Source organism: Augochlora pura, chromosome 5 (assembly GCF_028453695.1).
Source record: "Augochlora pura isolate Apur16 chromosome 5, APUR_v2.2.1, whole genome shotgun sequence".
Lineage (NCBI taxonomy): Eukaryota > Metazoa > Arthropoda > Insecta > Hymenoptera > Halictidae > Augochlora > Augochlora pura.
The window spans coordinates 15,261,624-15,277,201 of record NC_135776.1 but is presented as its reverse complement, the minus strand read 5'-3'; the positions used below and the strand labels follow the sequence as shown (position 1 = coordinate 15,277,201).

At 36.1% G+C, this 15,578-nt stretch overlaps 1 protein-coding gene across 2 annotated transcripts in view; it reads right to left on the bottom strand.

Annotated features, from left to right (window-relative positions):
• Positions 1-15,578, bottom strand: part of LOC144469779 (peroxidase) — a 48,437-nt gene that overhangs the window by 7,941 nt on the left and 24,918 nt on the right. Inside the window, exons 1-5 of one of the 2 annotated variants that reach the window (XM_078180399.1) lie at positions 10,965-11,038; positions 10,239-10,383; positions 9,275-9,495; positions 1,023-1,199; positions 163-359 (exon numbers count right to left, since the gene is read on the bottom strand). In XM_078180399.1, coding sequence (XP_078036525.1) covers positions 163-359; positions 1,023-1,199; positions 9,275-9,495; positions 10,239-10,383; positions 10,965-11,016 — 792 coding nt within the window. In that variant the 5' untranslated portion in view covers positions 11,017-11,038. Of the gene's footprint in view, positions 1-162; positions 360-1,022; positions 1,200-9,274; positions 9,496-10,238; positions 10,384-10,964; positions 11,039-15,578 lie in introns of those variants that run through there. The other variant, XM_078180398.1, reaches the window with a different exon arrangement.

Here is a 15,578-nt window from a genome sequence, read left to right as displayed (position 1 = left end):
CACGCAAATGCAAGTTTCATTCACCGCTGCACGATCGAATCTTTTAATGGAATAATAAATAATTGACGGCCGCGAGTCCCGCCGCTTATGCCCATAATCCGCCACTCTATCGGCTCGTTCTCGATTACTATAGCACAAATGAGTAGGTGGGACACAACAAACCTGTTCTGCCGGTTTGTATTCCGAGGAGCAGCCACGGTCAAGGTCAGTCGTACTACGGACAAAGTTCATGCACCTTATGTTGGCCTTGCTGAAAACGTGGTCGTCGTAAGGAATCAGTATGGGGTAGCAGGTCCCGTGAATCAGTAACGGGTCGACTAATTGTCCGTCGGGGGTGCAGCACTGCGTCGCGTGCGCCTCTAATTAGAGAAAAATGTAATCTTTAATTGCATAATTAGTGACACTTTCGCTGTCAATGCTACGAACAGGGCGAAACCATGAAGTTGTATGAAAAATTGGAGAAATTTTTATGGAAATGAGGTGAAGCGATGATTTGTATTGACGTTGAAATGCTGCTGGATATTTATGTATATTATATTATATGTAATGAACTGTTTTTATAAAGTATATTTTTAAATTTTGTTTAGATTGAATAAGATGTTTATAGTGTGTTACTTATAATATTACATATAATATACTATAAAATAATATAAAATACAATAATATAATATAGTAGAAAAGAATATTGGAAAATAAATATTTGAAAAATGAATACGGTGTCAACATCATATCCGGCCACAATGTTGATATTTAATAAGCAATCGATAAAAGGTTGTCGCAAGAACTTGATGGCTTTCGAAGCAATTATTAAAAACGGAATGCTGAAAGTTGCTAAAGATTTGTATGAAAAAACAGCAATTTTACTTTTTTCTTCGTCAGACACTCTAAGCATATAGGCCTATATGTATTACTGTATAGGTGTCTCATAAAAAGTTGAATAGTAAGGAACGTGCTAGTCGGAGATAACGAGGCGTATGAAAATTGTTTCACTGCTCTAATTATTGTGGAAACGTAGATTTTACTTGATTGAGTAGTTCCATCGATCAAAGCCATGTCGTGGGTAATTATTTGCCCCCATTGCATCGCCGCCAATGTCCATATCGGATCGTCAACATCCACAGGTGGAAACAAAGTAGTGCTGACCAATCGAGAAAGTGGCAACTGTCCGCCAGTCACTGAAGTCGTAGGCGATCGAATACCTGCAACAGATTAATGAATATTTACAGACATTTATAGACAGTTAATTACAGGTAACGATTATTTGATAACGGCAAATCATTTCTCTTGTTTTATGCGATTAGATTAAACCATGCACTTCGCTTCGCTTTTTATAAAAATAAACTCTTAATGTTCCCATTTCTGACAACTGATAATTGATTTTCCAAATTAAAATAACGTTGACATAGAACGTGAAATATAAATGTAGCCAATATCTTAATATTTGTTTTAATAAGTCTACAAAAATCAGAAATAATTGTTTACTAGACGATTAATTCATCTAATAATTTTTAAGAGACCGTTCCTTCTTATTTGATCTTTTCGAAGGGATTATTGGTTTACTTTTTTATTGTTACGAACGCGAACGAATGAGTTGCGATAATAACGGTACGGCTACAACGTCTAGGCTAATTACAATAATTTAGCCGCGTGTCGTTATTAATTCTAATCCGGCCGAGGAATTAATTAAATTATCAATTAAAGGGTTTAACGAAACATGCCCTATGAAACCGCAACGAACAGCGTTCGCACTATTCAGGCGGATGTGGGTTAATGCTACCTGGCGCGACAGATATATTGTTAATTTTTACAATTAGAGCCGTCCGTCGCTGCGCAACCAACAAATATTCGGGCAAGAAATTGGAACGCGGAACGGAACGGGTTACCGAATCGAGTTCCTTCGGTGGAACCGTTTCGTCGTGGTGCTATTAATATTTGCAACGACGATTTTAATATTCTCCGGCCATAACGGAGGAAAATGCCGACGTAATGAAGTGTCGAAGAATAGGAAATACACGGGAATGATGAATGTACCGTTGACACATTCTTATACAATCGTTGTTCAGTACGGTCGTTTTTCGCGTCGAACTGGTTTCGCGTTTGTTCGACTTTCTCGAAACGAATGTTTACGATCTCAGTCATTCATACGCATTTGATAGGTGCTCGGGCACGCCGGTATTTAGCTCATGACATTCAAATTTCGATGCAATAAAATTTCATAGTTCGATCAGCTTCCTGCAGGAGAACTTTTTATTCGAATGTCGCGGGAATTCCGCGCTCGACGATGCAACCCGCGCTTTCCACGACGACAATTATCCCTCGATTAACGTTCGCAGGAGGTGCAACATTCTTCCAACGATCCGACGCATGTTTATTCAAGCATCCGGAGCAAATAAATATCTTGTAAATTTTACACATAAATATATTTTAATAGAGTACTGTTTTATAAATCGTTTATGCGGAATAAATATTTTCTGAGTCGACTTGTAAAAAGCAGAAACTTTAGTTTTCATCGTTTCACTATTTGTACATTTTTGTATTTCATTTATTTATCATGTACAAAATCTTAAACGTTCTTTATATTTTTTTATATTTTCGTTTCTGTGTTTAACCTCTTGCCGTACTTTAATGAGCCGAACTCGTGATGGACATTTATAATAATAAGCAGTTATGAACGAACGTTCATCCGTCCTTTTAAGTAAAAATCAAATTTTATTCTCTCATCATCAATATTTAAACATTCGAGCAGATGTAAGGTCACAATAAATATAAAATTCTTTTTTTCTTTCAAGAAATTAGTGCGGTCGAAAAGAATTCTAGTTATAGTAACTGTAGAGAAAATGGTACGGTAAGGGGTTAAGGACGACTAAGCTAATTATAATGATTGTTCGGTGGATCTTTGTTTCATTTTATGGAACAATATAACGATATATAGGAATAAATATGTGCGTGGAAAACTCCCTTATTGTTTTTAGCATCTCGTGGCCCATTATTTTGTAACACGGCTCATCGTCTTCCGTGTTCCGCATGTCAAGATTTAACGAGACGTCGTGAAGCTTATAAAATGAAGCGGACCAATTGCAGTGTGAACACATAAATCAGGTTAGACTGCATTTGTTCCGCTGAAACCGAAACAGGTTCCCGTGAAACTGAGTATTTGCTATGGGAGTTTGTCATTAGAAGAACAACGATGTTTTACGACCGCTGTCGTACCCTTTGAAATATAGCTTTAGGTATAGAGTGTCCAGAAATGGTGAAACGAAGGTTATAGTATATTAATATATGTATAGTATATTAAACTTATTAATTATACTTTTAAGATATTATTGAGCTTATACTATTACAGTATTAAGCTATTGTTCAGCTTATACTATTATACTATTAAGCTATTATTAAGCTTATATTATTATACTATTAAGCTATTATTATAACTATAATACTACTATAATACTATTAGGCTATTATTAAGGTGTAATATGTGCAAAATGTACGTACAGCTAATAAGCATTGCGCATTTCGAAGACGTCTATTTTACAACCATTTTAGGTCTGGAACTCTTGAGCTTTAAAATGAACGTCGTTAAGACGTCTTAAAGACGTCCTATAGACTCGAAAGAAATGGATAGTTATAGATGGTCCGCAATCGACCTGCTAACGGTCTACGAACCGCCTAAAAACTGCCTAATATGGAAATGGCCTAAAAGACATAAAAAAAACTCTAACATACTAAAATTTCATCAATATTTAACTACTTACACAATCTAGTCTCTTCAACAGATTCTAAATGATCAAACTGCTCAATAATCGCATTTAATAAAATCAATTCAATTGCAAAGGCAATAATTATATTAAAAACAGCGTTATGACAGATTACCGATGAATAATTTAAACAATTAAAATCATTGACTTAACTTTTCAATTTCATCACCAAGTAGTAACCCTATCAGTTATGTCAATATACAATGAATTACTCCATTACACACCCTCCGACACACCTGTTTCATAGCCTCAGCTAAACAAGCATGATTCATACGAATCACACTACAAAAGTAACAGTTCGTAGCACGTGGAAATTACCCGTGACTCAATCTAATATCTCGAATTGTTACGAAAAGATCAACCGTATGCAAATGGCAATTATAAAACTATACTCGATAGTAAGCGTAGATGGATTAGTATTAAGCAACGCGCGTCACAGAATCGAATCACGAGTCAAACTAGACGCGGAAAACCGCCTCCGCTGCTTGCGCCGGTGTCGAAATCCGACTTGTAACATTCGAAAGCATATCTACATGAATTACGCTCTGTCGCGTCAGGTTAATTCCCGGCTCTCGATACGAAATTTTTCGTTCGCGAGCCATGTCGCCGTTGTCGCTACGCAACTAACCGTCGAGAATTATTAGAACCGGGCGCGCGAATAAAAAATGACAGGCGTGTCGCCGCGTTTTGCCCGCTCGCGTTATCCGCGCGACATCTTCGCGCCCGTACGAGACTTAATCCTTTCGGTGGAAGCGTGCGAAATTTCGTTACGAGCACGCGTCGAGCTGGAAACGGAGGTTCGAGAGAGCGGCGAAGCGAAGAGCGCATAAATTGAGTCAGGCGAGGCGGGTCCCCGAAACAGCGGCAGCGGAGCTTGCGCCAACTATTGTTATTGCAATTTTTCATCGTTGAGTCAGATTTCCCGCGTGGAAAGGGTATCGGCTCCTCGGGCCTTCGATCCGGGAGAAAAACCGTCGATCGCGCGCGTCCGGTCCGTTAATTGGGAAATAATCGTCGCGGCGTTGAAACCGACGGATTTAATAGCCGTTCTTGCGCGAATAAAAATATGATTTATACGCGGCTCGCGTTCCGCCGTCGACCATTCTTCTTTCGCATTTGAATTTTCTTCGGAGCGCAGGGGCTCGTTTTGTTGCTCGCGATGCATATTCAGATCGCCGGGAATGCGCGGCGTTTTCTTAATTCAGGTGTTGTTCATGACTCAACGGGAGTGTAACGTCGCGGTCGACGCCGCCGTCACCTGACGTGCAATAAGAATACGGATCTAATGCCGGTGAATTCATCCGAAACGTTTTCTTACCAAATCGCGTTTCAATTATTCCAGTATAAAGCGAGCCAGCAACGTCCGCGTTACCGAGCCACGGTTTTTTTTATTCGCGGCTCGTTTTATTGCTAGACGATGATTAAAGAGCAGCAAGACCTTAGGGTTATATCGCACGGGTTTTATGGACCTCGCTGTCTGAGTAATTGTGGCTGCAAATGATATGGTGTGGGTATGTGGGTTAGCCGATTGAACTAGTTTGCGGAGGAGAGTGGCGAATAATTAATTTGTATGGTACTTTTTGATTATTTATATATTTTTTTATTTATTGTTAGTAGGAGAAGGTATTTTTGTTATGTGAAATTATAATTATCGCGCGACGTTAATTAGTTTAATTTAGTTACTGTTTATTGAGAGATGGGGAAGAGGGCACCAAACTAGATTTATTATTATATAATTTATATGTATATAATGTTATATCGATTTTTTGATTGTTAATATTAGCGTTAAATACTTTAGTATACTGTTAAGTTATATAGGCAAACACTAATATGTACAATTTTTGCAAGTTTCTCTACAAGGCAGATAATAATTAAAACAGCAAATAAAATAACAAAAAAATTGGAGTATTAAAAATAAAATATTATGCAGCATAATTTCAGCATTATTCGGAGCAGCGCGTAAACTAATTAAAAACCGCGTGCCGCATCGGTCGATTAATTTCTATAAATTTTAATTTGCCCACAAGCTTCGCTAATATATTTATAGAGCCACAATTTTCTGAATAAATTAATTATCTCGTACGTGCTGCTTATAAATTTTTCTAGTTGTACATTTTTCCGTTTCCAGCGATACGTCGAAAAATTGAATTCACTTCGATTTGTTCCGCGTGCGTTCGCAACACGACGACGCAATCTCATGCAAAAATCGTAAAATCAAGATTCGCCTAATTCGCTCTCGATACAGCCGGAACCCGCGTACCGCCGAGTGGAATGAAACGAAGCGTGACTCGACCAATGAGTTATTTATGAGCGAGTGATCATGAAGAAAAAAAACTTGCTGCAACAATGTGCTCGGTCGCGCTACAAGATTTTTCGTGTTCTCACGCCGTTTACAACGGTGCTCCGATTACATGATAAACTCGGCAAGAAAATTCTTACAATCTCGCCCGATTATCCGTCGGAATTATTGGATAATATCCGGCACACTTTCGATTCTTCTGTTCTATTTTTAATCATTGTCTATGACAGAGCGATCAATGCGGTCTTTTTATTAGAGCGGTTAAATAACAGATCATTTTGTATACTTTTATTATTCGAATTTTGTAGAATGGGATACGTGATTTTTGTTATAAAATTATCTAATACTATGTAGAATATATATTCATGCTAACAATAATTATTTATAGAAAGATTTATTATAGGTATCTATATGAATTTATATATACTTTAAATGATGATTATATTTATATGTATTTCTATATATTATAATTTATATTTACACATATATACTATAAATGATGTATATATTTACATATATTACATATTATTATTATTATATACATTATATAATTTTTATTATTATTATTTGTATTATATATATAAAATAAACCCGCGTCCAAATACCTGTTGCCAGTGATGAGCCAATAATTAACCGCTATAGTCATCATCTTGAGGATCTCCCCCCTCCGAAATACATTAACCTTCGCCCAGCCCTCCCACCGTTACATCCACCATAACTGAATACGATTCTTCATAAAAAGCTGCCGCTATATACCGGTTTCAGTGGCTTGTTAAAACGTCAATGGTCCATTAATCTCAATAGCCTCTGAAGAATATTGATTCAATATCCTCTGGAATTTCCTAACGCGTTCCCTAATTTATTTCACGATACGATTCGAATTCTAATGCTCGCACGACCTGACAAAGAACACCGCGGCATTCTGAAATTATCCACCGGTTAATGGTTAATTAATTACGCGTCGAGAACGTATCGGTAGCATAAAGGCATTCGCTATTCAATCAACGCGTCTTTCGCGACTATAAATCGACGAGCGCAAAAATCTTGTTTCTGTTGTTAACGTTGACGATTTCTTTCGTCTACGAATTCTTTTACCGATACTTGGCTACTTACATGCTACTTGCATGATACTTGTATGTTTTTAACAACTTTCATTCCTTGATTTTGATAGCGAAAGAAGCAAACTTCGTTTTTATTTAGAAGAAAATAATATTCGCATTTAGTATATTGTAGATAAAATATTTTTGCAAGTCGTTGCTATAGTGCAAGAGATTAGAGTTCTACATACAGGGTGTCCCAAAATGTACTTGTAATCGGGAAATAAGAGATACCTAAGGAAATTTGAAGCAACATTTTTCTTTACAAAAATATTCTACGAGGCAGTGTTAAGAAGTTATTAACAAGATAGAATGACCAATGAGAGACGAGATCAGTCGGCGCGTAGCTGCCGAGCCAATGGGCAGAAGAAGCGTAGTTTAAATCATTGACTCGGCCGCATCGCGCCAGCTGATCTCGTCTCTCATTGGTCATCGTTTTTCTTTAATAACACGTTAATAATAGCTCGTAGACAATTTTTATAAAAGAAAAAGTTGCTTCAAATCACCTCAGGAATTCCTCATTTCCTAATTGCGAATGACTTTTATGACGTTCTACATAACAGAGTTAACTTCCGATGGAAATATATATCCTATATAACAGCTTATTAACAACAAGTAATTGTTTCGTTAGCCGCGGAATATGTTCAAGGAAACAGCTGCGTCAATCACGTGGAAAGAAAGCGAATGATCGACGTAACACATCGGGTGTAAGAGTGCTGTAAGAAATGGTCGTTCCATTAGAAAAGGTTTATCCGCGACAATTTGACAAGAGAAATCGATAGACCGGTGGAAAAAAAGTTCGCTGCACTATAATAAACGGAGAGTTGTGCATAATTGTTTACGACGGCCAAACAAAACATGGCCGGGCGAGTAGGATGAAGTCGGCCAGAGAGAGAAAAAGAAGAAAGAGAAACAGAAAGTAAGAGAGAGAGTGAGAGAGCCGGAGGGAGTGTACACGTATTTTTACAATGATCCCGGAAGTAACTCGTGCGTTCGCGAACTGAGAGAACTATAACGAATGTCATCGTGTGCCGTTTACCTGCCAAAGAAAAGTTCAGCGAAGCGTATCGCTTGCTGGTTTACTTACAATCTCTAACTCGAACTATTTTCTCGATCGTTTTCTTACGCGAATTTTAACACAAGCTTAACAAAAGGGGGCTACGTGTTCCGTTGTTCGTGCAACTTATTGATCCTTTGCACTTGAGTGGCGACGACTTAGATTATTACATTATTTCCAAGAAAATTTTCTCATTATTCAACTTGTCTGGAAGTAGTCATTGTTCAATTTGTCTGTAATTATTTATTCTTCAATTTGTCTGTAATCATCTATTCTTCAATTTGTCAATAATTATTTATCATTCGATTTGTCTGTAAGTATTCATTATTCAACTTGTCTGTAATTATTCATTAGATTATTACATTATTTCCAAGAGAATTTTCACATTACTCAACTTGTCTGGAAGTAGTCATTGTTCAATTCGTCTGTCATTATTCAATTTATTAGTAATTATTCATTATTCAATTTATTAGTAATTATTCATTATTCAATTTATTAGTAATAATTCATTATTCGATTTATTCATTAATCATCGTTAGATTTACTGGATATACAAGGATATAGCAATGTGAAAATTGTGTGGAATTGCTATATTATATTTAGCAACATTTCGGAATTGCTTATCGGAATAAATAATTTAGAAGACAGTTTAAAAGAATCAATAGTAACACTATAAATTAATAGTAGACTAAATAATCTATAAACAGAGAATAATTGTAAACAATCTAATGAAACAGAAACAAAAATAATAATTAAAATGAAATGACTCAATTCGAAATTCAGAGTCCATATATGTATATCAATGACAAACTGTATACGAATGTAATAAAAAACAAAGCACCAAAAGACTCACTATTACATAAGTATACCATATCCAATACATAATATTACAGGTTACACTATTCATTATTACTTAATTGCTATACATATGTTCCTTGAAAGAAAACTACAAACGCGTTACAGATAAATTGAACATAGGACACCTGGACTATCTTTTTGACGAGGAGTGTACGTAAATGAAACTTCTCGCTATTATTTTAGTATTAAAAGTGTACATAGTACTTACCGTCGCCGTAATTCGCGGGTAACAGCCGACCATATCTCGTGTTTGCCATTCCCCACGTGGGATGGTAAAGATTATTACAGGAACCGTCGTAAGATCTGTATCGCGAATCATCGCAACCACGTGGGTAGCTATCGCCGCACCTAATTTCTTGATGAACGTTGCTCGTGAAATTTTGGCCGAAGTTGAGAGCCGAGTTGAAATTGTACAGGTACCTCTCGTTTCTGAAAGAAGTCTTTTAGTACCTGATATCTTTCATTTAAGAGAATATCTAACCCTGGCTAACTCTTTCATTATTACTGTGAAGAATATAAAAGTCCTCTTATGGGAGATATGTAGAATTTATAGAACAGAAGTTTCGTGAAATTAAATTATTTTATAACACTTGTCAGGAAATGTTTTACAGTATAAACGGAACTGCTATTTAAAAGGAAAACAACATCGTAATTATACGTGCATTACATAATTAATTGATTTTATTTGCACTTTGTTTTACAACTTGAACATATAAAAAAATATATATTTTACTGCATCAACTTTAAAAATTACCGTAGTCACTATATTAAAATTGGAATGAAATAGTGGCATCTTTTTTAGACAATAATAGAACTTATCTACCGGATAATGACTAAAGTGCTTATTTTTTCAATTTTCCTGTTACTCGAAATAGCAGAAAAGGTAGAAAAATTCACGTATTCTAATTTTTTATCTAAGCTACAACAAAACGTTTAAAACGTATTTTTCAGTGAAAACTGTTTTTCTCGCGTACGGGCAATTTATTTCATAGAAATTTTCAGAGATAGTTCTGCTATCTCCCATTTTATGATGCGTCACGCGAAAAGATTTAATCTCGCGCGTGTAAATCAATCTCGCGCTCGTACGTGCACGTATAATACAATATTTGATGAAACTTTCGAACACATTCGTGATTTAATAAGACACAAAATTAAAGTAACGTTGTACTCACCTACTCCCTTTACTAGCGGTAAAACTTGGGAAGAAGCTGACCCGTGGCGGCACCGTATAAGAGACAGAATGATAAGGATTCTGCAGAAAGGGTAAATTGTATGAGGTCTCCGAGCCTTCTAAATCCGAAAGATCGTCCTTGGTTCCTGAAAGGAGAATGACAAAAGCTATATTTTCTATTGTATTGATAAACAGATGTGGTATTGAACGAGTTGCCAATACCTTGACATAATATAGCACATGTAAATAATGTATAAATAAATATATGAATGTGTAGATGTCTCAATATATAAATATCTTGATATAACAATAGAACAACATGTTAATTTGTCAATATATCAATAAATCAGTATATCTACATATCAACATATCAATATGTAAATATATTAATATATCAACAGATCTATATATTAATATATCAATAGATAAATATTATTTATATATTAATTTCTCAATACCTCACTACATCAATACATCAACAATTAAAAATAATACAATACAACAAATAAATACAATGAAGTATAATAAACTTTAACAAATATTGAATGAAATACTGCGATTTTATGAAATTGTCCAAGTCATTGGCGTAGCAATCGCAATGTTAACAGGATATTGGGGGTGTCGCAAGCGCAGAGTTGTTACAATCTGATCAAATTGCTAATTGAAAGCGTTGCCAACAACAACTCGGCTGTCTGAATGATCAAATAGGGTGGAAAACAGGATCTACCGGCAGCGAATCCGGGCAAGTCATTCTGCGGCATGACGACGCTCGACCGCATCCAGCAAAAAGAACAAAGAACGTTATTAGCTTCTTAGATGGCTGGGAAGTTCTCCCTTGTGTGGCTTATTCATCGGGTCTAGTTCCATCAGATAACTCATGCGCAGTGCTGCGTAAAATTTGCAGGGAAAGTACTTCGACCACCTACTGCTTTAAGCGTCCTTCGGAAATTTTAAACAAATTCTCTAATCTGAATATACTCAGACTTTGTGTTATAAACACGCGACGAAGTTGGGTCCCTTTTTAACTAACTTATTAAATCTGTTATGCATCGATCAATTATATTCGTATTGTGGACTATTATAGTATGGTATTATAATATGATATTATAATATGATTTGCATGATTTCTATCATAATCGAATAAAAAGTTTCATCTAAACATTTCTCACAGAAACATTTTCATAACAGCAGCAATTGTAAAAGATGAAATTAGAAACCAGTCATCATATACTCACGATGAACGCTTAATAATAATGATATTTTATATTGTAATACCAACAATTATTTCTTCGATTATTTTTCCTGAAATTATGTGAAACAAATATGTACACAACGTATACTAGCGCATTCCATTTATAATATTGGCTTGGCGACTAAGTGATTGCGGATTTCTCAATAGATGGTCTTTTATTTTTGCCAATATGTTCGAAGCACTCAACCTATATTGTTTTCTTGTCGTTTGAACTTCCACCTTTAATTTAGTAAAAACATTGCATTTTTATCTCAGTTTAAAAATGAAAGAACAAGACATTCATTTCAGACAGATCTTATTGTATTATTTCCAACAAGACGAGATCAAAGCGCTTGATCTATATTGTTCTTTTTTATTGTTTGGACTTTTACCTCTAATTTAGTAAAAACATTGTATTGATTAGTTATTTAATTTTGGTTTTATCCCATTTTGAAAATGGAAGGACAAGACACGCGTTTCAGACAGATCTTATTGTATTATTTCCAAGAAAATAAGATCAAAGCACTTAACGTTTATGATTCTTTTTTGTTATTTGGACTTCTATCTTTAATTTAGTGAAAACATTGCATCGATTAGTTTTGATCTCGGCTGAAAAATTGAAGAACAATTCACGCATCTCCGACAGATTTAATATCATTATTTCCAAAAAGGTAAGAACGCAACGCAAGCTCACAATAAATGACATGCCATACATGGGAACATAACCTAAAAGAAAAACAGCGTCAAACTTGCATAAAGTTACATATTCAATAAAAAATTTGGAGTTTTCCTTCTCATCCAAACTAGTGATTGACAATACTTTAATTGCAATACTTTACTAGTTACAATACTTTAATTCCCGAAAAATCAAATCCACGGAGACATTCTCATAAATTAAGGGACACGTGTATTCGCCTACTATTTTCCCTAGCCCTTTGCCAATACGTTAAACGCGAATATTGAATTCTGGCCGCCGAGAACAGGTTGCCGGATCAGTATGCAGTCGGCTAAAACGCGTTTCGGTCTCTCGTTCCCCTTGCTACGAGAGACATTTACCCGGAACCGCGCGCGGCGGCGGCAGCCGATACGTAAGTAGGATCATTCTAATCAGGACAAAGACGCACGCCGTTTAATGCCACAGATACCCGTGATTGTTCCGCGGCGGTGGAAGGACGCGGAGAATGTTCCCACGACAAAAGGGCCTCGCGCTCTTGGTACGCAGAGAAACGACCGATTCGCGGTCGATTCCAATCGCTATCGGGCGCCCGGCGACGGTGTTCATCGATGCGCTCTTTCCTTTTTCCTGTTTATCGCGCACTGCCATCGGATCGGCAAGTCAAACATAACCAGCCGTCGGGGATCCAATGTCGACGTAATAGATCGTGAAACAGGCTCGCGCGCGCTCCACCGCGCCGATCCCTTTCACTGCTTTCGGTTCTGTTGGAACGGTAAATGTTACACCAACGACAGATCTTATCGACGCGAGTGCCAGGGCAACTCCGTGAACGAACGGCGAGGGCCCCCCGCACACCTGGCGAAACCACCGGACGAATTTCAATCGGGTCCGTGGTTGAACGTTTGGCACGCTGCCGAATTATCGGTATTAATATTCAAGGTACGCGCGCGCGCACTCTTTGTCATTCGAACTTTACGGACGACGTGTTGTTCTTTCGAAAGATTAACACTGAACTTGCACTTCGGGCTACGCTCGGGTGCATCGCGAATTTGATTGCACTGCGGATTTTGTGCGCTCGTTGCGCTGGGATCGATCGAGCGTACGGTGACTTGCGGTGACTTAGAATGACTTGCGGTGACTTAGAGTTACTTGCAATGACTTAGAGTGACTTGCAATGACTTAGAGTGACTTGCAATGACTTAGAGTGACTTGCAATGACTTAGAGTGACTTGCAATGACTTAGAGTGACTGCTGAGAGTATTTGGACACTAGTACAACTTTAACTTGAATATCATACATTTAAATAAATATATAGTGACCTAAGAGTATTCTGATACTAGTATAACTTTGACTTGGATGTTATACATTTATATGAATATACAGTGACTGCTAAGAGTCACTAGTATAACTTTGACTTCAGTGTCATATATTTAAATAAATATATAGTGACCTAAAAGCATTCCGATACTATTGTAGTACAACTTTGACTTGAATGTCATATATTTATATAAATATATACAGTGATTCCACAAGTATTTGGTCATTAGTATAACTTTGACTTCAATATCATATATTTAAATAAATATATAGTGAAAAGAAAAACTCCTTTGCGGTATGTTAAAATAGCAAAGCATATTAATTTAAAAATACAACAAGCTCTCGGTTTAGTACGTAACTGAACATAATTTATCTTAATTTAGATTAAAATCATGAATAGATTACGTTTTTTTTATTAACTTTTGCTATATTACGTTAATATTAGCATTTAAATGGACCGAAGATGTATTTCTTTTTATTCTTATAAGTATTATAATTGTTATAATTTTATATTTATGTGCCTGAATTTTATTATACTCGAGACAATAATTTAGGAAAAAATACAGCTTTGTACTGTTTTACTGGGGATATTTTACTCTTGAATTGTTAGGCTATATTGACGCTTATTTCGATTATATCTCTAATTCTGTTGTTTTCTTTTTAATTTATTCAGAAAGTCTTAGAAAATATTTATATGCACTTGTATTATATTACTTGCGCTGCTAATAATTATTAGAATTTTTTGGGGACGTTAGAAGGACAAGTTTTCCATACATTTTCTAATAATAATATAATTCAAACTATATAATAATAATAATAATGTAATAAATTATAATATTATAAAATTATAATAATCATTATTACAACAGTAATGAGATAATGATAATAATATAATTCGTAAAGTAAACTCCGAATAAAATTTGCCAAAAGTGGCCCAGCGTTTTAGTAGAAAGTGCGCACAAATGCGCGAGCGCTGCGGCACTTATTAAATTAAAATTTCGCGAAGAACCAGCTAATTACCCACACGTCGACAAGCGAAGCTCGTTTTATTCACTCAAGCAACAGTTAAGTTGACGCGACAATAAAGCGAGTCGTAACTGCTTAGTTACTGCAATTAAACAGTAGCCAGCGCGAATTACCATTTAAAGCGGCATGTTTTATTCAGGTAGCGACGCAGTTGCTGAAACAAAGTTGCAAATGCGCGCGTGCCCCTATCTACCATCGCAGGAGGCCGGTAAATAAAATCGCCGGTTTACTTAATAGAGAACAGATTAAAAAAAGAAATTAGACGGAAAGAAGAAAAAAACAAGATCGGCGCGTACGCGCCGGGAAATCCAATTGGATGTGAAAATTTCAGAGTTCTCCAATTACATTCGAAAGTTCACCGACAAATTAGTAAATCCGGTTTACACGGGGGAATTTTTGTTCCGGTCGCCTTCCGAAACTAAACTCGTCTATCCACGTTGTGGGCGTACAACTTTTCGCGACACGTAACTTAAACACCGACACGTAGCACGGGCAGACATTATTTTCTAACTGGCGAACTATACACCTTGTTATTAACTTCCACTTGTTGCACAAGAGAAACCGATTCCCTTGGCTTCTTTCGGCTGGCGCTTCTCTTTCCGTAATTATTATCATTGCGGCGACCGCGTTCTGCGATCTGTTAACCCTTTTGCTCGAGCGTATTTTCAACAATGATCGGGCTTTTAACACTTTGCGCTCGAGCACGTTTTAAACAATGATCATACTGTTAACCTTGTGAACTTAAAGAATTTTTACTATTTATTCAAAAGTGTGCTAGTGATACTATAAGAGAAATATAAATCTTGTTTAAATAAAATTCGATAAAAGGTCGTATTGATGCGATGTTTATGAAACGGAAATTGTTAATATTAAAAGCGGTATAATTATCGTCTTCGTGGGGTTTCTTTTTTAATGTCAACGGTTAATGATTCTTTAAATATAAAACAATTAAATAAGAGCAGTTTCACGGTTTTAAGTTCATAATTAAATTGTTCACTCGATCACGTTTATTAAGTAAATTTAGTGTTAAATATACGTCAAATATATATATACGTCAAAGTTAAGACCGATTAGACCGATTAGAAAAGCTA